Below are 27568 nucleotides of genomic sequence, written 5' to 3' on the forward strand. Positions count from 1 at the left end.
CTGGCTGAGCACTTCCCCAGTCGCGCTCGGGATCTGCGTCATCAACATGCGACCGGGGTTTCGGCGGTGCGAAAATATTAATGATGAGAACTTACTATCTGTATTTTTATTATCGTGTGTTTCATTTGAATACGCTATCTAACTAACAGCACCGGCAAAATGATCCATGAGCTGCTGCTGGCTCTGAGTGGATATCCAGGGACAATATTCACCTGGAATAAACGGAATGGATTGCAGGTAACGTTATTTTATGCTGTACTCTGTCAGTGATGCACCTAATAATGTTTGTGTGTATACCTGTATTATACTGGATAAACTACATTATGGATGTTCGGAAGTAGGACGATAATGTCTAGCTAGCATGCAGTATTTTTATTTTATATGTATATATATATATATACATACACACACACACACACACACACACACACCTATATATATATATATATTGTTTTTAAATCCCCTACTAGTGATAGTTACATGTTACTCCAGAGAATACCATGATATAACAATACATAAAAGGTTGGCTATTATCATGAAATGGCATTCTGAAGTAATTTTTTAAAAATACCATGTCCATGGAAATAGTATTGTGGTCCTATGTTAGTGGTATGCTAGTATAAAATGTGAATCAAGTGTTTCTGATCACAGGTGTCCCAGGACCTTCCGTTCCTCCACCCCAGTGAGACCAGTGTCCTCAATCGGCTCTGTAAAATGGGCACTGACTATGTGCGCTTCACAGAATTCATAGAGCAGCACACGGGTCATGTCCACCAACAGGTAATCTGAGCGTATTCTGCATGCATTGTGTGTCAAGGACATGATCAGATCAAGGCTGAAGTGTGATTTCATCTACATGTCTCACAGGAGCATTACTCCAGCCAGCCGAGTCAGTCTGGGCTTCATGGCATTTACCTGCGGGCGTTCTGCACTGGGCTCAACTCCATGCTGCAGCCCTATCGGCACGCTTTACTGGACCTCGAAAAAGAGGTGTTAGACTTGGAGTTTACATTTGAAGTTCTTTTATGGCTGTATTTGCACAGATAATAATAAAATTAAACATTGTTAATACTATTAAACTTTACATTTTCCCTACAGTTTTTAGGTGATCCACACCTCTCCATTTCTCACGTAAACTACATGCTGGAACAGGTAAATCAAACTTTCTAGATATTTTACCTATACATCCAATCCACTGAAATAAGCTAAATGACCTAATTGATCTATTTACACTATTGTTCAAAAGTTTGGGATCAGAAAGGTTTATTATTTTTTGAAAGAAATTCATACTTTTATTCAGCAAGAATCCATTAAATTGATCAAATGATTATAATGTTACATAAGATTTCTTTAAAAAATATATATGGTTTCCAAAATACTATAAAGCAGCACAATTGTTTTCAACATTGATAATAATAATAAGAAAGTTTCTTGAGTGCCAAATCAGCATATCAGAATGATTTCTAATTTAGAATGATTTTCTAATGACTTCACTGAAGACTGGAGTAATGACTGCTGAAAATGTAGCTTTGCCATCACAGGGAAAAAAATATTAAAATAGAAAACGGTTATTTTAAATTGTAATAATATTTCACAATATTATGTTTTTACTGTATATTATATCAAATAAGTGCAACCTTGGTGAGCATAAAATACTTATTTTAAAAGAATCAAAACCAACCTTTTGAACAGTAGTGTGTGTATATAGTTGCTTAAATTATTTGTAAAATATTAGTTTAAATTATATCAAACTAAGTCCCAGATTTTTCATATGAACACAAGTTTTCAACCCCACTGTATATGACTAACTTGCAATTTCTTCTGTTGTTTAGTTTCAGCTTCTCTTCCCCTCTGTGATGGTTGTTGTGGAGACCATCAAGTCTCAGAAGGTTGGTAGCTTGACGGGAGCCACCACTTTGCGGTAAATGATTAGAAGAGTGCATGGTTGAAAATAATAACCTTTCTGAAACTTTCTTGTTTCAACAGATTCATGGCTGCCAGATCCTAGAGACTGTGTACAAGCACAGCTGTGGAGGACTGCCTCCTGTCAGGATGGCCTTAGAGAAGTGAGCTCACAAAAACCCAACTAAAAACCCCCTAATGCACGTGGTGGTGGAATGTAAGACACAGAATTCTATTTTTACTGCTCTAATGGTAGTGTCTGTTTTGCAGGATTCTTGCAGTGTGTCATGGCGTGATGTATAAGCAGCTGGCTGCGTGGATGCTGCACGGGTTGCTGCTGGATCAGAGTGAGGAGTTCTTTGTCAAGCAGGGCCCCAGCGCAGGCGGAGCCACAGCTGCACAGGAGGAAGAGGAGGAGGACCTGGGTATCGGAGGGCTGAGTGGAAAACAGCTCCGTGAGCTGCAGGATTTGGTGAGCAACTAAATAAGTTAGAGCGGGGTGATTTGAGCCTGTGGGGAAGTTAAGCCACCCCTTGTTTGTAGACAACCTTAAACAAAATTGGGTTATCCATTTTATTCACCTGGAGCCTAGCCTAGCATCTTGAGCAACAGGTGGGGAAACTCACTGCATGAACGGCCAGTCCATCAAGGCTCACACAGAGATTTTAGGAAGTCATTTTTATTGAATTTCCCTTGCATAAAGTCAAAATATTCGGTATAATCAGTGGTAAATTTTAATTCCAGGTGGCTCAACTTACCCTCTCCCAAGACTCAATTTACCCCTCACTGGCGAAAAGTTGAGCCAAGAGACCACTTTTTTTTTTTTTGAAAGCAGTTTATTTTAGATCCAAATTGATTATTCCCAAGGATGCACCACATCCTGAACATATTTAAATTGGACCCATTACTGTCATGCGCTCGCTTTAAACACAGCGTAAGTAAAAACTGGCTCAACTCACCGTGCTCTCCCCTATATATAAAATTCACTTTACACTTTACAGTTTCCAAAAAATAAATTGGTCCCTGCCAAAACATCTGCTATATATATATATATGTTTTTCAATATTATATATTATATGTTTTGAATTTTTTTTTGTAAATAAAAAAAATATTTTGAAAGAAAACATTTTTTTTGTATATAAAATGTTACTCATTAAAAATTTATATTTTTAGAAAAATGATCAGATTACATTGCTAAGATAAAATCATTATAATAGAAGTTTTGCCAGTTATTTTTGGAGGCCTTATAAAAGTGTAAAGTGGATTTATTTCATATATTTTTAGGCCTTGAAACCTAAAAAAAATCAGCGATATTTTGCATCCAGAAAAAGTGTTGATGAATTTGTTTCTGCCATTCTGAAAGCGCCACCTGCTGGCAGAAAATGAATTTGAATATTCTTTTTCTGCTGTTTTTGTTTAGATCGGGGGTGTCAAACTCAGTTCCTGAAGGACCGGAGCCCTGCAGAGTTTTGCTCTAATCCTGCTCAAACACACATACCATGTAGTTTTCAAACAAGCCTGAAGGAATTAGTTGGATCAGGTGCATTTAATTAGGGTTGAATCTAAACTCTGCAGGGCTCCTGCCCTCCAGGAACTGAGTTTGACACCCCTGATTTAGACCAATGTGAAAATCAACCCATGTTTTTACGCTGCAAACACACAGAGTTGTAAATGTGAACAGTTAAGACAGTAAAAAATATTTAATTAATATAATAATCGATTGATTATAATAATTGTTTAAATTAATATAATAATTCATTCTTTTGATTCATCCATTTTCTTAAAAATGGTTATACGGCTGAAATGTGAAGTTTATCATATTATGAAACTTTTAGTTTTGTGAAAACCTGTAAATCATGCTTTTTACAGTCATATGTTAAAATAGACATTGCTCTACCCCGCTCATATGGTATTAATTTTATTTGTGCAGGTCTTAAAAAAAGGTCTTAAAGTCTTAAATTTGAGCTTAAAAATCCTGCAGATACCCTGTTTGTAGAGGAGGGTCAAAAAGACATTTTCCCTCTGAAATTCAGAGCCAAATTACAGGGGGGTGAAAATGACTTCAGAAAGCTGGCAACATCATTATGTTATTTTTACACACAGATTGGTAGGTCTATTAGTAAAATCTGTTGACTTTAGCAATCTTTGTTGCATTTTGTGCCAACGGTGACCATTCAAAAATGGGGAAAAAACACCTTTCAATTTTTGTTTTCTCCAAAGTTTACATGCCTGTAACTCAAGAAGTATTAAAGGTATCTTAATGCCCTTTTATATTTTGGGTCTTAAACTTTCCTTTTGGCATCTTCAATTTTAAGGCCCTATATGGTTCAGGTCCAACGAAATTGGAATTTCATTATGGCTCCAGAAGCATATTGTTAAATTGTACACATTTTCAGTGGTCAAAAACTAAATGGAAGTTACTTTGCGTACAGATGATTCTTCTTTTCTTTTAAAGAGGAACAAATAGAAACTAGAAATGTATCTTGTTTCTTTCTGTCAAAACAACTGTATTGAACACACCTATCTGAGTGCCATAAAGATTATTTTTCCAAAATTTGCATGTCTGGAACTTAAGAAGTATTAAAGATATTGCAGTATGATTTTAGATTCCAGCTCTTAATTAACTTTTCTTTTGGAATCTTCATTTTCAAGGCCCTACATCGTTCAGTCCCAGAGATATGGGGAGGCCAATGCGGCTTCATGTTCAGATTGTTGAATAACACCTGTTTTCAGTGGTCGAAAACCAAATGTTGGTCACTTTGTATACAGCTGATACTTTTTATTTAAAGATCAGTGTCTAAAGAATAAATAATGTTGAAACTAGAATTGTAGCTTGTTTGCCTCTATCAAAACAACCGAATAGAACATACTCGTCTGAGTCCTATAAAAATGAACTGAAATGGTCAAGTTGAGGCACATTAAAGGACCAATATGTAATTTTCGCCGCTAGAGGGCGCGTATTCAAAATAAACAAAGAGGCAAAGGTGTAGTTTGATGACGCCGTGACTGAGTGTGGAATCATGGGAGTTGTCGTCTTCATCCCCACAGCCGAAGCAATTCGACGGGACTCGGGCATAAATCATGTTCATGGATGAGCTAATGATTTATTAACGTAGTAGAATGAAGCAGGGTGAGGCTGAAAGCCGTCGAAGCGAAACGAGGCCGCTGAACGAGCGTGACACATTTTTTTGTAAATAAAAAAAATATTTTGAAAGAAAACATTTTTTTTGTATATAAAATGTTACTCATTAAAAATTTATATTTTTAGAAAAATGATCAGATTACATTGCTAAGATAAAATCATTATAATAGAAGTTTTGCCAGTTATTTTTGGAGGCCTTATAAAAGTGTAAAGTGGATTTATTTCATATATTTTTAGGCCTTGAAACCTAAAAAAAATCAGCGATATTTTGCATCCAGAAAAAGTGTTGATGAATTTGTTTCTGCCATTCTGAAAGCGCCACCTGCTGGCAGAAAATGAATTTGAATATTCTTTTTCTGCTGTTTTTGTTTAGATCGGGGGTGTCAAACTCAGTTCCTGAAGGACCGGAGCCCTGCAGAGTTTTGCTCTAATCCTGCTCAAACACACATACCATGTAGTTTTCAAACAAGCCTGAAGGAATTAGTTGGATCAGGTGCATTTAATTAGGGTTGAATCTAAACTCTGCAGGGCTCCTGCCCTCCAGGAACTGAGTTTGACACCCCTGATTTAGACCAATGTGAAAATCAACCCATGTTTTTACGCTGCAAACACACAGAGTTGTAAATGTGAACAGTTAAGACAGTAAAAAATATTTAATTAATATAATAATCGATTGATTATAATAATTGTTTAAATTAATATAATAATTCATTCTTTTGATTCATCCATTTTCTTAAAAATGGTTATACGGCTGAAATGTGAAGTTTATCATATTATGAAACTTTTAGTTTTGTGAAAACCTGTAAATCATGCTTTTTACAGTCATATGTTAAAATAGACATTGCTCTACCCCGCTCATATGGTATTAATTTTATTTGTGCAGGTCTTAAAAAAAGGTCTTAAAGTCTTAAATTTGAGCTTAAAAATCCTGCAGATACCCTGTTTGTAGAGGAGGGTCAAAAAGACATTTTCCCTCTGAAATTCAGAGCCAAATTACAGGGGGGTGAAAATGACTTCAGAAAGCTGGCAACATCATTATGTTATTTTTACACACAGATTGGTAGGTCTATTAGTAAAATCTGTTGACTTTAGCAATCTTTGTTGCATTTTGTGCCAACGGTGACCATTCAAAAATGGGGAAAAAACACCTTTCAATTTTTGTTTTCTCCAAAGTTTACATGCCTGTAACTCAAGAAGTATTAAAGGTATCTTAATGCCCTTTTATATTTTGGGTCTTAAACTTTCCTTTTGGCATCTTCAATTTTAAGGCCCTATATGGTTCAGGTCCAACGAAATTGGAATTTCATTATGGCTCCAGAAGCATATTGTTAAATTGTACACATTTTCAGTGGTCAAAAACTAAATGGAAGTTACTTTGCGTACAGATGATTCTTCTTTTCTTTTAAAGAGGAACAAATAGAAACTAGAAATGTATCTTGTTTCTTTCTGTCAAAACAACTGTATTGAACACACCTATCTGAGTGCCATAAAGATTATTTTTCCAAAATTTGCATGTCTGGAACTTAAGAAGTATTAAAGATATTGCAGTATGATTTTAGATTCCAGCTCTTAATTAACTTTTCTTTTGGAATCTTCATTTTCAAGGCCCTACATCGTTCAGTCCCAGAGATATGGGGAGGCCAATGCGGCTTCATGTTCAGATTGTTGAATAACACCTGTTTTCAGTGGTCGAAAACCAAATGTTGGTCACTTTGTATACAGCTGATACTTTTTATTTAAAGATCAGTGTCTAAAGAATAAATAATGTTGAAACTAGAATTGTAGCTTGTTTGCCTCTATCAAAACAACCGAATAGAACATACTCGTCTGAGTCCTATAAAAATGAACTGAAATGGTCAAGTTGAGGCACATTAAAGGACCAATATGTAATTTTCGCCGCTAGAGGGCGCGTATTCAAAATAAACAAAGAGGCAAAGGTGTAGTTTGATGACGCCGTGACTGAGTGTGGAATCATGGGAGTTGTCGTCTTCATCCCCACAGCCGAAGCAATTCGACAGGACTCGGGCATAAATCATGTTCATGGATGAGCTAATGATTTATTAACGTAGTAGAATGAAGCAGGGTGAGGCTGAAAGCCGTCGAAGCGAAACGAGGCCGCTGAACGAGCGTGACACATGGCTCGAAAGCAGCGGAGCTTTTATTATGCCACAGTCGACCGCTTCCGCTCCTTTCGGTCGTGCGTATGTGGAGTAAAACAGCGCTGTTTTATCATACTAGATACATTTGAAAGTTCTCTTATAATGCTACTCTGTGCGGTCGTCTTCGGTCTATTAAAACGCACACCATATTAATGCGTCTTTAGTGTTTCCATGTTTTCTACAAACCAAAACCGGAAATCGAGGGGTTATGACGTCATTGGCAGGCGACACAATGACACTATAGACACGGTCCGTGTCACTAGCTAAAATTGCTTATTTCTCTGGATTTAAACACTCTTCGAAACATTTGGGATAATGTAAGTACACAAGTCAGCAAAATATGTAACACTGTTCTAGTGGTTTTTGGATATTTTAATAAAAAAAATCTTACATATTGTGCCTTTAACTTGCTCTCAGTAGCCTTATTCACTTTACACTTTTATGAAGTTTCCAAAAAATAAATTGGTCCCTGGCAAAACATCTGCTATTACATTACTGATTTGTCTAAGGTTCATTACAAATGCTGAAGTTTGTAAAGCATAAGAATATGATATACTGTACACCCACTTTCACACTTATGAAAAAGCAGAATGGTGTACTAGTTTTATTTTATTTTATTTTATTATATTCCTATTCCATCTATAGCACACCTGTACATACAATTTATTCTTTTATTTTTTGTGGTTTATATTTATGCATGTGTATTTTATTCACATCTCACTTTTATTATCTGTGTGTTGTTGTTGTCTCAGTGTACTGGAAGCTTGTGACACTATAACAAATTCCTTGTATGTGCAAACATACTTGGCAATAAAGCTCTTTCTGATTTCTGATTCTGATTACAACACTCGCCTGCAAGTGTTAGTAGAGTACGATAATCAGCCAAACTCTGCTTGAACATTAAATGAAATTTGGCATGTTACAGCAGTTCCTGGCTGTGATTTATCACAATTTATACATGTTCTTCTAGGATTAAACTGTCTTCTGTTCATTACTGTCCCTCTATAGAGACTGATCGAGGAAGAGAACATGCTCGCACCATCCCTGCAGCAGTTCTCCTTGCGTGTGGAGATGCTTCCCTCATACATTCCTGTTCGAGTAGCCGAAAAAATCTTATTTGTTGGGGAGTCGGTACAAATGTTTGAAAATCACAACCAGAGCCCATCCCGAGCTGGTGAGCTAAAGAGCATTTTGCTGCTGTTGTTCAGTTGCGTTTGTGATGGTTTAGTTTCGTAACGCTGCCCTCATGTGGTTGCCCAGGGTCTATACTGAAGCACCAGGAGGATCAAGGAAAAAATGTAAAGGAAAATCTTTGGAAATGTATTTAAGTTTTTTCAAGCTAAAATAGGAGCGTGTTTTCATGAGATTCACCCAATCTAACAGCACTAGCAGGTGTCTAGATGCAGTTGTGTTTGTCTTTTTTCTGCAGCACTTATGGACTTTGATGGTTGAAGAATCCGATCTTTTGGGCCAGCTGAAGGTAAAGAGCTGTTTGTTGATGATATGCTTTTGCAGGTGCACTTTTGCTTTCACAATGAATATTTTGTTGTTGTTTTAGATCGTAAAGGACTTCTACTTGTTGGGGCGAGGTGAACTGTACCAGGTCTTCATTGACCTTGCTCAGCATATGCTGAAAACCCCACCATCTGCCGTTACTGAACATGGTATTAAGACACTTTTCTTATAAACCATGAGGTCAGCTTCTTCAAATTCTTCTTACATCTTCATCATTCCTCTGAATTTGCTACATTTGTTTCAGATGTCAATGTGGCATTTCAGCAAGCGGCTCATAAAGTGCTGCTAGACGATGACAATCTTTTGCCCCTCCTGCATCTCACCATAGACTACCAAGGGAAAGAATGCAAAGGTATTACCTCCTGACTAGCTATTTTATCCTTCACCACATCTTTCCACATATTAATTACTTCTGAGAATTGGATCATTATGCTTGCAGAGGCTTCTGGGAATCGAGAGGGCACCACTCCTCCACAGGAGACTTCTCCTCGTGAGGCTCCACCTACTGGCTGGGCAGCGCTGGGATTGGCTTACAAGGTTCAGTGGCCCCTACATATTCTTTTCACTCCTGCTGTGTTGGAGAAGTAGGTCATTGTTTTATGTTAGCAATTTAATATTATTGTTCCATTAATCAAACAGTATGAACACCACAGCAGCTTATATGAAGTTAACCCTTGCTTGACTTTCAGGTACAACGTAGTGTTCCGTTACCTGCTGAGTGTGCGTCGAGTCCAGTCTGAGCTGCAGCACTGCTGGGCCTTGCAGATGCAGCGCAAGCATCTTAAATCAAACCAGATGGATGCCGTTAAATGGAGACTCCGCAACCACATGGCCTTCCTAGTGGACAACCTTCAGTATTACCTTCAGGTTACTACTTGAATCATCTAGTTGGCTGTCTCTCAATTTGCATACAACACACACATTTTAGTAAATAATGCATAATATAATTATTTTGGTGTTTCCTCCATTGCTCTTCAGGTGGACGTTCTAGAGTCCCAGTTTTCACAGCTCTTACAACAGATCAACGCCACACGAGACTTTGAGAGCATTCGATTGGCCCATGACCATTTCCTCAGCAATCTCCTTGCACAATCTTTCATTCTGCTCAAGCCTGTGAGTGTCCGTAACAAACCTCCCTTTATGTAAATAATCTAGGCAGTGATTAAATCTATTTCTCTCCCAGGTGTTCCACTGTTTGAATGAGATTCTGGACCTCTGTCACAACTTTTGTTCCCTGGTCAGTCAGAATCTTGGGCCTCTGGATGAAAGAGGAGCTGCGCAGCTGGATATTCTTGTGAAGGTAGCTTTGCTTGTGTGAATCATTTTCGGGAATTATTGCAAATGCATGTCTATTTATGGAAGCCCGTTTCTGCCTCATGAGGGGAAAAAATCATGCTTTGGTAAGTCATAATTTTGATGCCAACCCTGAAACAACATACTTACCAAATTTTGCTATAATAATTGCTATTAATAGTGTTCATCGTCTGTTTGATTACATCTTTAATAGATTTTTCCATACATTTCTGCCATATGTACATTAACTGACAGTCACCACTGATAAGCTACTACAAAATATATCGTAGAAACTTAATTTTCTGTAAAGTTGCTTTGCAACGATTTGTATCGTGAAAAGCGCTATACAAATAAACTTGAATTGAATTGAACTTAAATTGAATTTTGACATAAAAAGTCATGATTTTGACAATCTAAACTGAAGAAAGTCATAATGACAAAAACTGAAATTGAGTTATGAAAGTCAAAACTGAGCTACTAAGTGAAAAGTCGGTTATGATGGTCATAATTATGATCTAAAAAGTCAAACTTATGAGTCAGTAAAGACTTAAAATTAGGAGATACTAAGTGAAAAGTCAAAATTATGAGTAAAAAGTCAAAATGGTTATAATTGAAATTAAAACTGTTTTTTTGAAATTATTAATTTCAATTATGAAACTGAAATTGTGACAAAAACCCTACTCATAATTATGACGAATTGAAATTGAGATAAAGTCAATCATGGCAGTTGAAAGTGAGATCTAAAAATTTAAAAAGTCAAAATTATGACATACTAATTCGTAATTGTCAAAATGTAGTTTTTACGTCATAATTATGATTTACCAAATATTTTGATAAGAAATGGGCTTCCATAAATACAAACTTGGATTTGGAATCATTTCAAAATCAGGACTTTTTGTTATAATATCATAAATTGTCAAAATAAAAACAAACATTGTATTTCACAATTTCAACTTTTTATCTCATAATTAGGATTTACCCAAGTATGATTTTTTTTTTGGGGGGGGGGGGGGTTTGATAGATATCAACTGTGTCAGATTGCTGTACTTTTACTTTACAGGGGTTTAGTCGTCAGTCATTCCTGCTCTTCAAGATTCTTTCCAGTGTACGTAACCACCAGATAAACTCTGATTTGGCACAACTGCTGTTACGACTAGATTACAACAAATACTACACACAGGCAGGAGGCACGCTGGGAAGGTAGGCATGACTGATACAGTGCTTTAGTGAGCCGATTCATGTAAAAATGTAACTCATGTTGTTTGTTGTCCTACAGTTTTGGGCTATAAAGCGGCACCTGAAGATTCGAGGCAAAATTCATACATTGGTGCATCTCAGCTTATTAAAACATGCCTAATACAATAAGTGTGTTCATTTGTATATTTAAAGGAACACGCCACTATTTTTGAAAATAGGCTCATTTTCCAACTCCCCTAGAGTTAAACAGTTGAGTTTTACCGTTTTCGAATCCATTCAGCCGATCTCCGGGTCTGGCAGTAGCACTTTTAGCTTAGCTTAGCATAGATCATTGAATCTGATTAGACCATTAGCATCTCGCTCAAAAATGACCAAAGAGTTTGGATATGTTTCCTATTTAAACTCTTCTGTAGTTACATCGTGTACTAAGACCGACGGAAAATGAAAAGTTGCGCCGTTCTAGGCCGATATGGCTAGGAACTATACTCTCATTCTGGCGTAATAATCAAGGAACTTTGCTGCCGTACCATGGGTGCAGCAGGCACAATGATATTACGCAGCGCCTGAAAATAGTCCCCAGCTAGGTAATAGGAAAAATATCGAAACTCTTTGGTCATTTTTGAGTGAGATGCTAACGGTCTAATCAGATTCAATGATCTATGCTAAGCTAAGCTAAAAGTGCTACCCCGAGATCGGCTGAATGGATTTGAAAACGGTAAAACTCAACTGTATTAAAAAGCCTATTTTCAAAAATAGTGGCGTGTTCCTTTAAATGATTGTAAGATGTGACTCTTGTCATGGTCACAGTTTGTGTCCTGCTTTTTTTGCAATCTCAACTATCTTATGCCGTTTAAAAAAAATAAAACTATTCCATGAACGTGAATACTTAAAATTTGTAAATACCATATGCTTTGTAATCTCGGTTATGAAAGAAAACAGACAAGTGAAACAATAACGATTTTATTTCATAAAAACTATGTACAGTAAAATGCATGCACTAAAACACAGAGGACATTTAAAATACATGTGAGAAGACACCAGAGGACAACGGTTCACGTAGACGGGTTGTGACAGAATTCAGAGTCGCCGTTATAGCTGAGGCACTTTCCACAGATCAAGCTCTGAATCAGCCACTCCAGAGAGACAACAGGCATGTCCGGGACCACACGTCGTTTCAGTTCCTCAGACGGACATGCAGATGATGTCACTGCCAGATCAAACTTCATGTTTGGAATGTCTGTCAAAAATTGACATCACACTATTGAATATGGTTTTCTAATCCCTTTGTCACAAGTTATTTGTGCATCTTTAAAGCTCTATACATTTTTCCATTGAACTAAGTGTACTATTACCCACCAGAAAGGTCTTGGTTTTCTTTATGGTGATGAACATTTGCTGCACCACCCATGGAAAGCAAAGAGGTCCACAAATCAACACGATCTTCTGATATGAGCACCACCTTCAGAGCTTTAAAAGGGTTAGAGCGAGGATGCCTGAGGACAGAGCAAGAAAAATGTATTCACAAAAAGACAATTTACATAAGTTTATGATGAGTTTTTAAACGATTTGTTGAAACAACTTAAGAGTTGGGGCATTTCTGATAGCAGTTTTTAAATCTACAGGAAGGTGGTTTAAAATTTTACTAAATTCAGATTTTTGGAAATGCAATTTGGTCTAAACATTCATTCCCCATTATTTGAGACATGACTTCAGTCAAACAGGGCATTACTGTTTACAGCAGTGTATGAATTCACTTATTTACACTCATGTGACATTCAATATTTATTTAATGGTGACAGCATTCCAAAATCATAAATGGATGAATGTATAAAATACATTATTGACTTGATTCGGTTCTGAAAATGTCCAGTTTTCAGTACTCTCTCAAGCTTCTTGGCATCATGCAGAGGCTGAACTCATTACTATGGCAACTTGTGTAGATACACTGGTTGATTACCACGAAACAATGGATTGTTTGCCAACAGTCAGTCCTAAAGGCTGGTTTTGAAGAACTATTTGAATTAATATTAGATGAGAAAATAAGTCATATCCAAACAAGACAAGCTCTTACCACTCCACGATGTGTCCCTCTGGCCCCAGACCGGCAGGAAGTAGGTAGTTCCTATAGTTGACCAGCTTCTTCTCCTGGCAACAGTCCCTCACCCATATCTGAGACACGCAGGGAACTCCACCTGCCACACACAGCAGGTACTTCCTGGTCCGACAGTGCTGGTCGGCAATCAGCAAGCTCTGATAGGCTGCTTTACACTGACGATGCAGAACACACACTTAAAACATGCGTACACAGCAAAAAAAAGGATGCTGTGCAGCTCTTGCAGGACAGAGAGTGGTGCTGAATACGAGCTCACCTGTTCTTCATTGAAGTCAAGCAGGATCATTCCTCCTCCCGCCTCCAGCTGTCTCACTGTATAGTGTTTGTTGTATGGCGCTGTCTCGTACTCTTAACAAGAGAGAAAAAGGAATCACGTTACGTACAAACGCACACACTTCCAAGTCTTATACGCTCCAAGGCTGCAATTATTTATACTTTTTATTTTTTTAAAAAAAGGACAAATATTGCAAAATATTATTACAATTTGAAATAACTGTCCTGCATTTAAATACATTTTAAAATGTAATTTATTCCTGTGATGGCAACATCATTACTCCAGTCTTCAATGTCACATGATTCGTCAGAAATCATTCTAATCTGCTGATTTGGTGCTCAAGAAACATTTCTTATAATTAATGTTAAAAACAGTTGCTTAATATTTTTGTGGAAACTTTTTTTTTCAGGATTCTTGATGAATAGAAAATTCAAAAGAACAGCATATATTTGAAAACCTTTGAATTTGAAAATCATTTGCAACATTATAAATGTCTTTGCTGTCACTTTTGATCAATTTAATTTAGCCAGGATACAAGCATTCATTTCGTTCGAAAGTTAGTGTAAAAATGAAGTACAAATCGTGTTAGAAATCAAGCCATTTTTTTCAACATTCCACAAACCATACTAAAGGCCAATTTTGCTGCCTTAACATCATTGCTTCATATGTTGTATGATGCTTACCTTTATATCACAAGCAAAGCACAGAGCCTTAAAAACAAAGCACACTCAACATCAATCACACATGCAGTCTTCATTTGTTCTAACCCTCACCTTCATCCTCATCGCTTGGCTGGTGGTTGGAGTCTCTGTCGGTTTCAGAGGATACCGTCAGCATGAAGACAAACCCCATAAAGAGAGAAGAGTTTTCAGGCAGAGGTCCATGTGTTGCCACCAGGTCATTAGGGTCAGGGGGCAGGTCTGCTCCGCTCCCAGATGTGTTACAAGCAGCAATACGCTGTCCTGTTCAAATGATAATAAGTATGGCATGGTTGGGTAACAAAGAGGCCATAAAGTAAAATTAACTGTGAGGAATTAAACAGGCACCACTCCCATATAACCCTGTTGAGTGCTCACCCACACAAAAGGAAAAGCATGTTATGCCACATACCAGTTGCGGTTTAGAGCTGGAGATCTGCACTCCATTTAGTTGTATCAAAAGCAGTAAATATTCACAACTTCAGGTTTATCAAATGTTTTTACATTGTAAAATCTGACAGTTACATACAACACTGGAAACACGGGGGAGAAAAGCACTACGGTTTGTCATTCATACGTCTGAGTTCATTTTAAAATACATTTACAGATAAATGTAAAACAATGTCATAGCCACTAGAATGAATAAAATGTTAAAAACCCAAAACAATAAAAGACCAAATTAGTCAATAAAATCAGGCATATAATAAAACATTCTTCTAAAATTGAGCAAATGCTTTGGTCCATATTGTTGAATTAATAAAGTCTGTCTGCAAGGGGCACCGTACCCACTCTGGCCCCTCCCCCCCTGCGTCCTCTCTTTGCAGGAGTCCTTTCTTCCTCTGTGCCGCTGATGAGTTTTCGTTTCCCAGAAGGCCCAGGGTTTCTCTGGCTGTTGCTGGAGCTGCGGGTAGGGGTCCCTGCTCCACTGGAGTTGCCTCTGCGTCTCCGCTTTCCTTCTACCAGGTTATCTGAATACAAAATAACACTGTGACACCAACAAAAAAGTAGTGCAGTTTCAACTTGTGTGACAAAGACATTTAGTAGTAGGCATACCAAGAGGTTAAAGTTTGGCTTGGATCAGTTAACGCCTGCTGGTAGATCCTTTACACCATTTAGTCAAAAAGCACAGGGCATTCAAAAAGTATATTTCACATATTCTGAAGAATTATAGTAGATGTTTGTTTCCATAGTTAGCCTGAAACCAGAACTTGTTTCCACTTTCACAGGCCAGTTGAAGACTCACCAAGGCTGATTTCAGAGGCCATGGTTTGGGGTGTAGATGGTTCATAGGGTCCCAGTCCATACTGCTCCCTCAGGCGGCTGCCTTGCTCCGTGCTGAGAATCACAGACGTTCTGCTGTACCAATTACGCTGACCATCTTTCTCCACACAGTAAAGGAACTCAGAGCCTTGAGTCTTATGATCCTTCACCACACCTGAACAGCAGAGACAGAATCAAGATAGTTTCAGACAGGTAATGGTTCTGTAGTGTTTTATTTGTTCCTGCTTACCTATATTAAAGTACTCCTGCTCAGTCAAGGCGGTAACTTCCGTCTCTACAGGAATGGGGTCACAGAGCAATATCTCTTTTCCTTGTACTTCACACTCCTGGTTGTCATCGAATAGAAGGCGGAAACGGTTCTCTCCCAGGTCTCGAGTGATAGTCCCAGAATAGAAATACGAGTTGGATGACCACTTAGCCAGCACACGCAACCCAACAAAACTGCTGGACCCAGCGCTGTTATCCGGGGAGGTGGTGTTGAGAGAGTCAGAGTGGCCTGAAGCACTGGGCTCTACTGGGCTGCCCGGTGCTTGGACATGCCTTTGGACAAAGTGCTCCTCTTCTGAAGATGATGCTCCCTGGCCATGGGCACCACCTCTCTGTCCTGTCCTGCCATCTCTGAGAGTCAGTATTAGCAGGTGATGGAGAGAGAATGATAATAAAAAAGCAACACAATGAGCATCACAACAAACAGAGAGCTTATCCATGATCCACAAAGGAAAGCTGAGTTAATACTAATGTCTAAGATATTTTTGGGGAAAAAAGGAACAAGAGTCATGCAAGATGATTAAAAACAGTGGTTTCATGAAGTGGCTATAAATTAGTGCCTAATTGAGGGTACAAACAGCATCTTGGACCCTGCCAGCCTATCCAGGAGCACCTCACCTGGACAGCGGGCCGCGGGAAGGAGGCCTTCCTCGCTGGGCACGGCCACGGGGGCTCAGTTGGGTGGTGACCTGAAACCCCCGTGCATCCGTCACCTCTGACCCCACCACCACAGTGTGAGTCCTCGGCTGCTGCCGTCCCCCCCACCTGGGGTTCAAACACACACAAGGAGAGGATGCGCTCAGCTGAAACGCCCTCGACCAAATGTGTATGGGAGCAGCAGCCATGAGAAGATACTAAAATCATAACCGTGTCTAATAACAAGAAGGTGAGAACATGCTTGAAGGAAACGTACTGACAATAACATGCAAACAAGACATTCTACGCAATAGGGCCTACTTCCCTACAAGCGTGACCATTTCCGAGACTCGTGTGTTAACTGCAGAGTGTTAGTAATGGAAACAGAGACGAGATGACTTCTTACCGGCCAGACTTGGCACCTCGACTGGGGGGCATTAGGAAATCTGGCATTCTGATTGGGCCCAGGCCCCCACTGCTTGTCCCACTGGAGCTGCGGTGTGATGGGGCCTTCGAGGAGAGTGAACTGACGTCAGCCAGGTCTCCTGATGTCATGGAGCTTCCTGTGCGGGATGGGGAGATGTCATTGTCTACGACACAGCGATCCACCACCGGTTCCTCTGAATCCTTGGAGAAAAGATACAGCAGAGGTTTGTTTATCCGCTTAATCCATCCTTAAGACCTTTGCCAATGTTTCTGACCTGTCTTGAAATAATCATAAGACTGAGACTGAAAACCAAATATTGAGTAATATTTTCCTCATTAAAACGATTTACACATAACGAAATAAACAGCACTTCTAAAATACTTTTAAAATCATGTCCCCTCAAATAAAATGAAGATTTGTCATATCAGTAGCTTACTAAATGGTGTATTTAAGTAAAATGTGAATTCCTGAAAAGAATGTAAAAAAAAATATCATTGTAAATAGCCTATAAATGTAATGGATAACCTCCAACATGTCTTAAATCCCAAATATTTCATGAAATCATTGGGATGTTGAGATGTTTGTGAATCTGGTTGAGTTATGTGAACCTGGCACCTGGTTGCCTCATGGGGGCTGTCATGTTGAGATGACATCACCAGCCAAATACTACCTAATGTCCCAATTATTAGACACTTTTGGTCACGGCATTAAATTATTCACGCCTGAATCAAAACTATTGTCACAAGATGTCATTATAACTAGAGCAACACAAACAAAAATTATGGAGTTGCCAAGGAAACACTTCTTACATGGGTAACCTTGCGGTCAATCTCTCTGCCATCGTCATAGTAGACATCTGTAATGATCCGAGTGACTGTTGTTCGGACTTCCTGGATGGTGCGAACATGTCTGCGCAATGATGGGCCTGGATAGGTTCTGGTTGGTGTGCTTGGTTCTCCCTTTAAAAGGAAGATAATACTTGAGGATACATCTAAAAAGTTACAGCCCTTTATACATATAATAATACTAAATAATAATGGATTTCTTGAAATCTATGACATTGTGCAGAACTGTTCTCTTCATTTTTGTAATGCCTGACATATTTACAAAAAAGTCATTATAAACATTTATTGAAATCTTTTACCCTTCCAGACAGGTTGTACGGTCCAGACTGGTCAAAACTTGTCTGCTGAGACACAGCTCTCTGTCAAACCAAAAGAGACAAAGTGAAAAAAAATGTAACATATGGCACGTTAAAGGGACCGTTCACCCAAAAATGAAAATTTGCTGTTAATTTACTCACCCTCTGGCCATCCAAGATGTGGGTGGCTTTTTTCCACAGTAGAACAGCAAAGAAGATTTTTAATTGGTTGAAACCGTTGTCCTTGGTGATCCATAAAATGCAAGTCAGCAGCTGCCGGTTTTTGAGATTAAAAGAAATAAATATATGTAAAAAAAAAAGACCAAATCAAAACCCCTGGCTCCTGACGGTCTAATGAAGCGAAGCGCATTCTCACACTTGAGCTGATGATGATGTTTGTTTATGAGAACCCACGGACGTAATTTGACTTTTTTAAAACTTGTTCCAGCATCCGGGATAAGCACAGGTAAGTACCATTTTGATGAATAATAAAACAGCGTCCTCTATATCTCTCGTAATTTAACTGCGTCAGCTCAAGTGCGAGCTCATCCATTGTCATGCGACAGAAAGGTTGCGCTCTAGACACTCACTTGCCAAGGCTGTGGATTAAAGGTAATACTGTTGAAAGTAGTGTACAGTTTCTTGTACAGACCAATTGTTTCGCTTCATTAGACCTCAATATATCGCCAGGAGCTATGGGTATTGATTTGGTCTTGTTTTTATGTTTCTTTTTTAATCACAAAAACCGGCAGCCGCTGACTTGCATTTTATGGATCACCAAGGACAACAGTTTCAACTAAAAACCTTCTTTACTGTTCTACTGAAGAATAAAAGTCACCCACATCTTGGATGGCCTGAGGGTGAGTAAATTAACAGCAAATTTTCATTTTTGGATGAACTATCCCTGTTAAGCACGCTTTTATCGTTAAATGTTCTTACTTTGCTGGGCGGGCTGGTGGTCGAGCTGATATCCACACTAGTTTGCTGTGACACGGCTTTCTGTCGGACAGGTGTTCGAGGCTTGTCAGAAGTGCTGAGAACCTCTTGTTCTCTGGCAGGGGAGGACAGACCACTGACCAGAGGTTCAGAGTTTGCTTCCATACTAGCAGGATGCAGAGATACAGCTTCAGTGTCTCGGCCTGTGGCTCTGCTGGGTGCCGTCTCTTTTGGGCAGTTGGGAGACAGTCCTGAGTCATTAGTGTTGGGGGGACTGAACAGCTGGCTTGCTTGCCTGTTGGAGAAGTGGAGAGACAATCACATAGAGGCAGAAGTACATTTGTTTAGTCTAGTGCACGACCTTACTTAATAACTTTAATGTTTCACTTAGTGATAAACAAAAAATATATATATTGACATGTGAAGCCACTTGCACACAAAAATAGGGCTGCAGGATTTGAAGACAAAAATCTAATGGCGTTTGCTATGGTTGTTTGCAGGGGTTGCACAATTTGGCCAACATTTGTGAGATTAAATAATAATAATGTTGTTTGTTGTTGTTAGTTATTATTGTTACTAAATAAAAATGAAACAAATATTAATATTGCCACTGTAATATTTCACTGCAAAATAAATTTGTGTATTTAAGAAAAATATTCACTGATTTTGCAATACGACTGTAAAATTACAATATTAATATTTATGACTGTTTTAATTTCTTCCTTATTAAACATTGTCTGCACCGATAGCCTCATGGGCAGCGCGCCAACATATAGCGCCATTGTGCTTCACGTGTCCTGAGTTCGAGTCCCGACTCCCCTCTCTCTCCCACATTGCTTGCTATCAAACACTTTTCAAAATTAAAGGCATCAATGGCAAAAAAAAAGGAAACTTTACAAATTTGGGAAGGTGGTTTGTTGCACATTAAGAGCAACCCAAACTCAGAGACGAGTTTGTGTAGAGCAGCATTTACTGTGAACCGAGACGCTGAAGACACCGGATCATGATTTACTTGTTTATAAAAACACACAGCGCATATATTTACTTAATTAAATCACAGCCTTTAAATTTAAAGCGAGCAGCCCTACACAATTATGTAATGAAAAAGTGTAAATCAACTGATGGTTCCTTAACAAGAATCTAAGGGTGCTTTCACACTTGGTTCAACTGCCTGGTCCAAACCCGATTCGATTCTACGGACGAAATGCATCTAAAAAATAGCGGATGAAACAAAGTGAGCTGCTGCGGGAAAGATGCGTGATCCAAGTTGCCCAAATCACGATGTATTAACTTCATGCTAATGCATTAGCGCAATGTTTAACACGGCTTATCCTGTCTTGGCACTTTGACAGATGCATGTGCGGTTTAATGTGTGAGATATATTTCTTCAGCGCATAATCTGCATTTTACGATTTTCTGTAAATGGTACATATTTGCACGAGCGTTTTTATTTTGCATGAAGGCAAAAGAGGGGAAAAATTTATATTCAGTGCAATAATATAAATTTTGCTGATATATCTGTTACTGGACGTTAAATTTAGATTTAAAAGTCAACATGTAAGTGAAGTATTTTATCATAGTAACCGTAAAGGGATAACAGAGTGTTAATGAATATAAATGTAAGACGTATCTTACATTTACAGAATAAAGAAATGACAATAACAGGTTACGGTGTTCAAAATGAATGTGTGTGTTCGTGCAGAACATTCCTCATATCTGTTAACACAGAGTTTGTGTTTTTCTTTACTATCTTCATCATTATTCTTTCCATTTTTAATATAGGGAATTAAACGGTCCTTTGTCCATTTGTCCATTTAAACTGTGTTTTATAACTCTTTTACACAATGTATAGCATAGAGATATATTTACCATACAGTATGTTTCATAGCATTCAGTTGGCACATTTGTTTGAAGAACAGCATTGTGCAGGATGTGGGATAATGTGTTTTGTCAACTAAAAACAAAAAACAAAAGAGAGGCTTTTTATCCGATTAATCGGAAAAATAATCAGCCAAATAATCGATTATCAAAATAATCATTAGTTGCAGCCCTAAATAGCGGTTCTCTTCCACGATTTGGTACGATTGCGTTCATATCAGCAGCAAACTGTACCGGAGTTCACTTGAACCGTACCCCAGACTAGGCCTGTCACGATAACTTTTTGTTGTGCAATATATTGCCCCAGAAATAATTGCGATAAGCGATATTATTTTCATTTTAAAGAACATTTTATGCCATTGAATTTATAATCATAATGTAACAGCATAATAATGCAAGAAGGCCTACACACTTCCAAATGACAACAAAATTAACATTTTTAAGAATATTTAGATCATGGAAATTAAGTATCAAAATATTAGATACCTTAAAAAACTTGAATAAGTAGTAAATAAACATTTTCTAACAAAAAGTGCAAAGTAACAAGTAGAAAAAAAATGCACAAAGAAGTTGTATGGAGATTTTTCCATCTACAGATTTTTCCGACCTTCTTTTCTCTGTAAATGAAGGGTGCACACTTATTGCTGAAAAACACAATCCCTACTTAGCAGTTAGATGTCCGTATGCACAAATGCACAGATCCCTAAACAAGACCATATCTGCAGATGAAACTTTGCTTGTAGAAGCATTTTTTAAATTTGAACTAGCAACTCATGACTACACCACGTTAAGTACGAGAATCTGCAAAATACACAGGCGCAAGTGGAATGTACAAAACATGATATTGCGCAATAAGTCGATATATTGATTACTGCGACAGGCCTACCCCAGACCACCCCTTTTAAGCAGACTTGGGTACGGTTCCCGGGTGCGCACCAGAGTTCGGAAGACAGCGTTCAAATCATCCAAACGTACCCAACTCTGACGTCATTCGAACCCGAGTGCGCACCAAAAGTGCTAGTGTGAAAGCACCCTAAGATCACAAGGAAAAACACCTTGAGCAACCCAGGCCAAAGACAAAGGCCAAAACAAAACAAAACCAAAAACATCCCAACCTTGAGCTGTGGAAATGGGTTATGTTCCATTGTACGGCTCTCTACAGCCCTGACCAGGCAGGAGAGGCACTATCAAACCTACTTTAGTTTTCTAAGGATATCCAACACCAAGGGAACTCTATTTATAACCTCAGCAAAAAAGAATTCAAGGTCAGTTGTGCCCAATATTATTCTTATGGAGTCTAGTAATTTGAGACAGGGCTTTATGCTTACACTGTTTAATAGCACTCACGCCCATCCAAAAGCAGCACTGATCACCTTATGACCATCTGAAAACAATTATATTTTGATTACACTTTCACTAACAATAGCAAATTAAAATACAAATATTCATGTCTGTCTTCGTTTCTTTAATCTTTAAACATTAAACAATAAATCTTTAAAGTGCCTTACGTTTGACTCAAGTGACCCAAAGTCAAAATGTTGTAGAAATGGAGTTTGTGTGGAGCAGCATTAATTGCAAACCGAGCAGCTCTGAGACATTGAAAACACAGGATCATGTAGCACTTGTGCATAAAAGAACACTTTTTTTTTTTTGACAGCACAAAAGGCGTGGTTCTCAATTCATACCCTGTGTCTCCTTTACACACTATGCCTTAAATTCAGCACAACATTATAATTAACTGGGCTTTCTACACAGCACACAACATGCATTAGGGATTAATAACAACAACAGGATTTTAATCGTGATGTTATATGCTTTGATCAGGTGCGTCCAAATAATTGTCACATTTGCACAGTCATAAAATGCTCATTGTGGAGCTCTGTGAGAGCATATAATTCAAGATACCTAGCAAACAAGCCCTATTTTTTTTAAAAGAACTGCACAAAATATACTTTTATCTGTAATGAACAGCAGGTGGTGATTTAAAGTGTGACATTTCTCTTATTTTAGAGGAGTGTGGTACCTGAGCGGAGGATCACTGGACTCTGCATCATCCTCTACCTGGACCTGCCTGTGGGCCTCCCGAACACGGCTAAACACAGAAGGACTGAAAGACAGACAAGAACAGAGAAATAATAAACCACATAATTTCCCAACAAAGAGTTTTGTCCAGTTTTTAAATGAAATTAAGTCCAGTGTTACTACAAATGTGTTAAAAAGACTAAGGCAGTGAATCAGCAACATGCTTCTGCATAGCAACTACTGCAGGTTACCTGGTTACATCCATGGCAACACTGGTAGCCTTGGAGACCGATCCTTCCCCATCTGTTAATGGTGGTTCTGGGGAAGCATTAAAATCAAGCTTAATTCATTACAATTATTAAATCATAAAAAAAACCATACAAATATACAATAAAAATATATATAAAATATGTTATTATAATATATCTTAATGTAATATATTTTATTATTATTTATTAATTGTTATTTTATTATTATATTTTAATTACATTTTTAAAAGAAATAATTAAATACAAAATTAAATTAACAAATATAAAAATAAACAATTAAAAGTATATATTGCAATTATGCAATTATAATTATACATGATCATGTTTTTGGTGTAAGTCAATGAGTGAAAATGTCAATGTGTCTGAAAAAACAACAACAAATGGCTTTTACTCTGCAAGCTGAAATGTTCTGAGCCCTCTCTGCCTTCCTCCACTGGGGTCACCAGTTTCATTCTCAGACTCAGTTTCCCATCTTGCTCCACTGCGGCTGGCTCTTCGCCCTCTCTGCTCTCCTCTACGGAAATCTCACTGGCCGCCATTGTGATCTCCCTGGTAACGTCGGCCTCTGATGGCTCTGAGAACGAGGTCATCTCTGCAAAAATTCAAAAAGGCATGAAGAAAAGAAAAATAGTTCACCACAACAAGGACAGGAAGGTTAAGAGGGAGGGGTGTGCGGTTTCATCTCAGTATACTGGTATTTAAATACAAATATGTTATGCAACAAAAAAAATGGACACCCACCAATAGGAGTGCTGTGCCTCGGTGTCTTTTTCAGCTGACTAATCTGTGGAGGAGTTGCACTCACTGCTGGGCGGATCAGCTCGCTCTCTTTGGGCAATGTAAAGTGAAACGGAAGCTCTGGGCAGGGAAGAAAGAAACAAAAAACGACTAGTTGGATTTACTGAAGACAAGTTACATAATCAGCAGGGATAATAGATCACTTTTTTTAGGCTTAAGCCCACCTCCAGAGCTGTCACTCAGACTTTTGTTGGCGGTATTGTCCAGGTTTTTTTTGTGCTGTCCTGTATCACTAGGCTGTGTGGTCTGGGACTTAGTTCTCTCAAGCTGTAAAGGTGAAACCTCAGTTGATCCCACCGGCTGAGACCCTGAGATCTTTGCCGTGGCCTCATGTTTGTTCTGCACAGAGCCCCTCACAGGTTGCGAGGAGCTTATGAACGGCTGTGACCTCCCATCCTTCACTTTCTCCTGAGAGACCCTCTGGCTCTCTTCTAGCACCATGACACTGAAGCTCTCGTCTTTGCTGGAGGAGTGGTCGTCTCTGCTGGCTTCACACTGGGATGTCTCCTTCTCCTCCTCCTCCATGGGTTCTGGAGAAAGCACCTGGCTCTCAGACAAACCCAGCTTGATCCCAGTGTCATCACCCATCACCATACTCTGAACCTCACCTTCATCCATCCTCTCCTGCTCTTCAGCATTTCTAACACTGTCTGTAACAACACTGTGGCTGTGTGTCATGGGCTGACTGAGTCTCTGGCTTTGAATAACATGTTCTTTTTCCTTCTCTGTGTTCTTTTGAGACGACGCAGTCAAGACTGACTGAGACAGAGACGGTTGGGGGACAGGAACAGGGGTTACAGGTCTGTCAGTTGATGGCGAAGCATTTGAACAGTCAGCGACTGTGGCTTTACTTGTTTGGGGTGCATTAGGGGTGTCTGAAACACAGTCTGCACCGACAGAAAGCTGGGACAGAGTTGCACCTGGAGAAGTGCTTACATTCTGGTTCCCTACATTAACAGCCTGTGAGATCTTTTGAGAGGATTCACAGTCTTCTGCTTTTTCGGTTAAAGCACTTGTACTTGTTGAGTCAGGCACCCTGGAAAAACTTTGTGAATTTGATGTTTTAACAGGCTCAGGGTCCTTACTATTCCCAAAATGCAAGCAAGAATGTTGTTTAGGGCTCGAGTCACTCTTGTCCACACCAACAGTTCCTTCCTCTTCCGCGATCTGTGTGGCTTGGCTATCTTCCTCCACAACGAACAACTGTGTCTTCTGAGCAAAACTGCTGTTTTCACTGCTGAGCTCCAACTGAAAGCACTCAGCCACCTGAGAGGGCTGTGGACCGCTGCTTGAAGACTTTTTTAGCTGCTCCGCTGGGCCGGTCTGATTGGGCGATCCTGACTCCGTTGCTGATGGGCTGTTTTGGTGAGGCAGCTTCTTTGAGCTCTCAGTCCCTTGACTATTGTTCCCATGTTCAAGGCTTGGAGTGGAAATAAACACGTCCTACATTGGGAAAACACGGAAAGTACATTGTAAACAAAAGAATGTGAAGAGATGTTTAACTGGAATGCTAGGGACTGTAACACAAAGATAAGGTGTGGTTACATTAGCGTTTACTAGCGGTATTAGCGGTCACAACTTTACTATTTGTCATTGTCATTTTGCATTATTGACACGCTAATTTCCTAATTAATGCTGTACAGTTGCTTTGACACAATCTTTATTGTTAAAAGCGCTATATAAATAAAGGTGACTTGACATTAGCAAAATTTATGCAAAATAGGTCCGTCTATTGTCAGTAGTGTAGCAATATATAAAGCACAGCTCACACAGAAGTCACTTTCAAATCGAACAGCTTTCTGTTGGTTAACATCCAACCTGAACCAATGCACAATATGTGTGATTGCGTGGTAAAATCTTTCACCCTCACACAAAATTCCCAATCGTTTGGATTCCTACTGAAATACCTGGATTTTCGATTTCCCACGAAATTCGACAAACAACAGTAAATGTGACCACACTTGTACTCTGAATAATTGATGCCTACATGTGAGAATTCAGGCTGGCTGGGGACAGAGAGGCTTTTCTCCAGAACAAATTCAGGGGAATTCTGGGACACTGGAGTGGAGGCTGTGGGTTGTGGTTTGGGGCAGGGGTCCATGTCCATTGGCTCTTCCTCTCTCCCTGGAGGCTGGTCCTCAGGGGGGGCTGATGTGTCCATTGGGGATTCAGCAGCTTCATTATAATCTAAATGGAATCATTTGGGAATGCTTTAAAAAAAATGTACAGTCACCTAAGCTTCATCTGTATGTGAAACACACTTACTCTGCTCTTTTTCTGTGGGTGAATTTGGGACAATGTAAGGTGTTTGGCTTAAATTGTCCTGAGTGGCAGCCACAAAGTCAACAGATTGCCTAAAGAAATTAAGGAAAAGGCAGACAATCACTTATTGAATGCCACAATTAACCTTTTGAGTGTGCAAAGAGAAACAGATCAGATCAAAATTAGATTCAAATTTTTGTCAAAGTCATCAACATTCTTAACAGTGAGTAAATGATGACAATATTACATTTATGGGTGAACTATTACCAAGCAGAACAGTCAGGCAAGATTATATAGCATTTTTGCTATGTTAGATATTGCAAGATCCTAATATAATCTATATAATAACACAGACACTCATTTTTACCATCCAACCTAAAAAAAAATAGAGAATAACCACTCACTGAGAAAGACTCTCCTGTACAAGTGTGCCCTGTCCAGACAGATGAAGTAAGCGAAGGCTATGTGCAGGTGTGGATGTTGGCCGTTGTTCTTTCTCTGCCTTGGTGCCTGTTACAGTGAACATGACTTGATTACAACAATAAACTAAACCAAAAACATAATTAGGCAATAACAGATAATAAGTGGAATCATTTGGGTCTACACACCATTTCTCTCCTTTTCAAACATGTCATCCTGTGAGGAAACAAGCACATCTTCTTCATCTTCTTGACTGTCAGTTAACTGAGAGTGCAGTATAGCCTGAATACTGAGCTTCCTGCCTTCCCCATCCTGAGGCTTCGAAGGGCACCTTGAACTGACCTCTGACCTACAATATCATCAAGAAAATTAGAACTGACTAACTAAAACTGGGCAAATTACCATTAGTTAGAACTGTACAATTATGACAAAAATGATTCCTTAAAATGTCACGCTTCATTACCAAAAACAAATTTAAAGCCTCTGATTCAGATTTACACAATAGATATGTTGACACTTTTCACAGTTAGCTAATCATGGAAGCCGTAATAATAATCTTGAGTTTTCAATGATATGCACAGCCCTATCAACACTACTGCTTTTGAAAAAAGATTCTTGCCCTGTAGAATTTCCATCTTGATTGGATGATGTTCTTTCTGAACTCTTCAATCCACCTGACAGAGAAAATGAACAGAAACCCATTAAAAAACTTAAACTAAAGGGCAGCAAGTCAATAGTTTGCAGTAAAATGTAAACATACATTGGCTGGCTGGTTTCTGACTGTCTGTTTGGTTTGCAGGAGCTCCATCCTGCTCATCTTTCTCAAAGACACCCTGGCTCTCTTTCAGCTCCAAGAGACCAAACTGAGACATCTCATCTGTGATCAGATTAACACAAACATTCAATTATACTGCCAAGCATTTTTTTAGTAAAGCAGC

At 38.8% G+C, this 27568-nt stretch overlaps 2 protein-coding genes across 2 annotated transcripts; one reads left to right on the plus strand and one right to left on the minus strand.

Moving 5' to 3' along the window:
* The first annotated feature begins 28 nt into the window (after window positions 1-28).
* LOC107600474 (gamma-tubulin complex component 4-like) lies at window positions 29-11354 on the plus strand. The gene is made up of 19 exons (XM_016292381.1): window positions 29-66; window positions 150-237; window positions 652-780; window positions 868-990; window positions 1099-1152; window positions 1833-1889; window positions 1987-2066; window positions 2173-2374; window positions 8212-8377; window positions 8464-8501; window positions 8552-8683; window positions 8762-8867; window positions 8963-9070; window positions 9158-9302; window positions 9408-9585; window positions 9697-9831; window positions 9902-10018; window positions 11072-11211; window positions 11288-11354. The coding sequence occupies exons 1-19, from the start codon at window positions 47-49 to the stop codon at window positions 11298-11300; spliced, it is 2031 nt and encodes a 676-aa protein (XP_016147867.1). The 5' UTR covers window positions 29-46; the 3' UTR covers window positions 11301-11354.
* A 798-nt stretch (window positions 11355-12152) lies between these two features.
* LOC107600464 (tumor suppressor p53-binding protein 1-like) lies at window positions 12153-27505 on the minus strand. The gene is made up of 24 exons (XM_016292370.1): window positions 27391-27505; window positions 27250-27304; window positions 26819-26979; window positions 26615-26720; window positions 26214-26302; window positions 25936-26135; window positions 24113-25391; window positions 23892-24008; window positions 23542-23742; window positions 23133-23199; window positions 22883-22966; window positions 18985-19276; window positions 18049-18108; window positions 17714-17863; window positions 16884-17104; window positions 16460-16606; window positions 15804-16192; window positions 15537-15728; window positions 15079-15261; window positions 14369-14557; window positions 13578-13669; window positions 13280-13476; window positions 12565-12701; window positions 12153-12445 (listed from the first exon to the last, which is right to left on the minus strand). Exons 1-24 carry the CDS (start codon window positions 27500-27502, stop codon window positions 12261-12263), a joined length of 4905 nt encoding a protein of 1634 aa, XP_016147856.1. The 5' UTR covers window positions 27503-27505; the 3' UTR covers window positions 12153-12260.
* Window positions 27506-27568: the final 63 nt, after the last annotated feature.

Source organism: Sinocyclocheilus grahami, unplaced genomic scaffold, assembly GCF_001515645.1.
Source record: "Sinocyclocheilus grahami isolate Dianchi unplaced genomic scaffold, SAMN03320097.WGS_v1.1 scaffold284.1, whole genome shotgun sequence".
Classification (NCBI taxonomy): domain Eukaryota; kingdom Metazoa; phylum Chordata; class Actinopteri; order Cypriniformes; family Cyprinidae; genus Sinocyclocheilus; species Sinocyclocheilus grahami.

What these genes read in the sequence shown, in the direction of transcription:
- LOC107600464 (XM_016292370.1), bottom strand. Translation starts at nt 27,502, where the DNA reads ATGTCTCAGTTTGGTCTCTTGGAGCTGAAAGAGAGCCAGGGTGTCTTT. An exon ending in GTTTGAAAAGGAGAGAAATG is followed by an intron (nt 26,721 to 26,818) that starts GTGTGTAGACCC and finishes TCACTGTAACAG; the next exon opens with GCACCAAGGCAGAGAAAGAA. An exon ending in GGGGGGAGGGGCCAGAGTGG is followed by an intron (nt 14,558 to 15,078) that starts GTACGGTGCCCC and finishes TCATTTGAACAG; the next exon opens with GACAGCGTATTGCTGCTTGT.
- LOC107600474 (XM_016292381.1), top strand. Translation starts at nt 47, where the DNA reads ATGCGACCGGGGTTTCGGCG. An exon ending in TAAACTACATGCTGGAACAG is followed by an intron (nt 1,153 to 1,832) that starts GTAAATCAAACT and finishes TCTGTTGTTTAG; the next exon opens with TTTCAGCTTCTCTTCCCCTC. An exon ending in ACTCCTGCTGTGTTGGAGAA is followed by an intron (nt 9,303 to 9,407) that starts GTAGGTCATTGT and finishes CTTGACTTTCAG; the next exon opens with GTACAACGTAGTGTTCCGTT.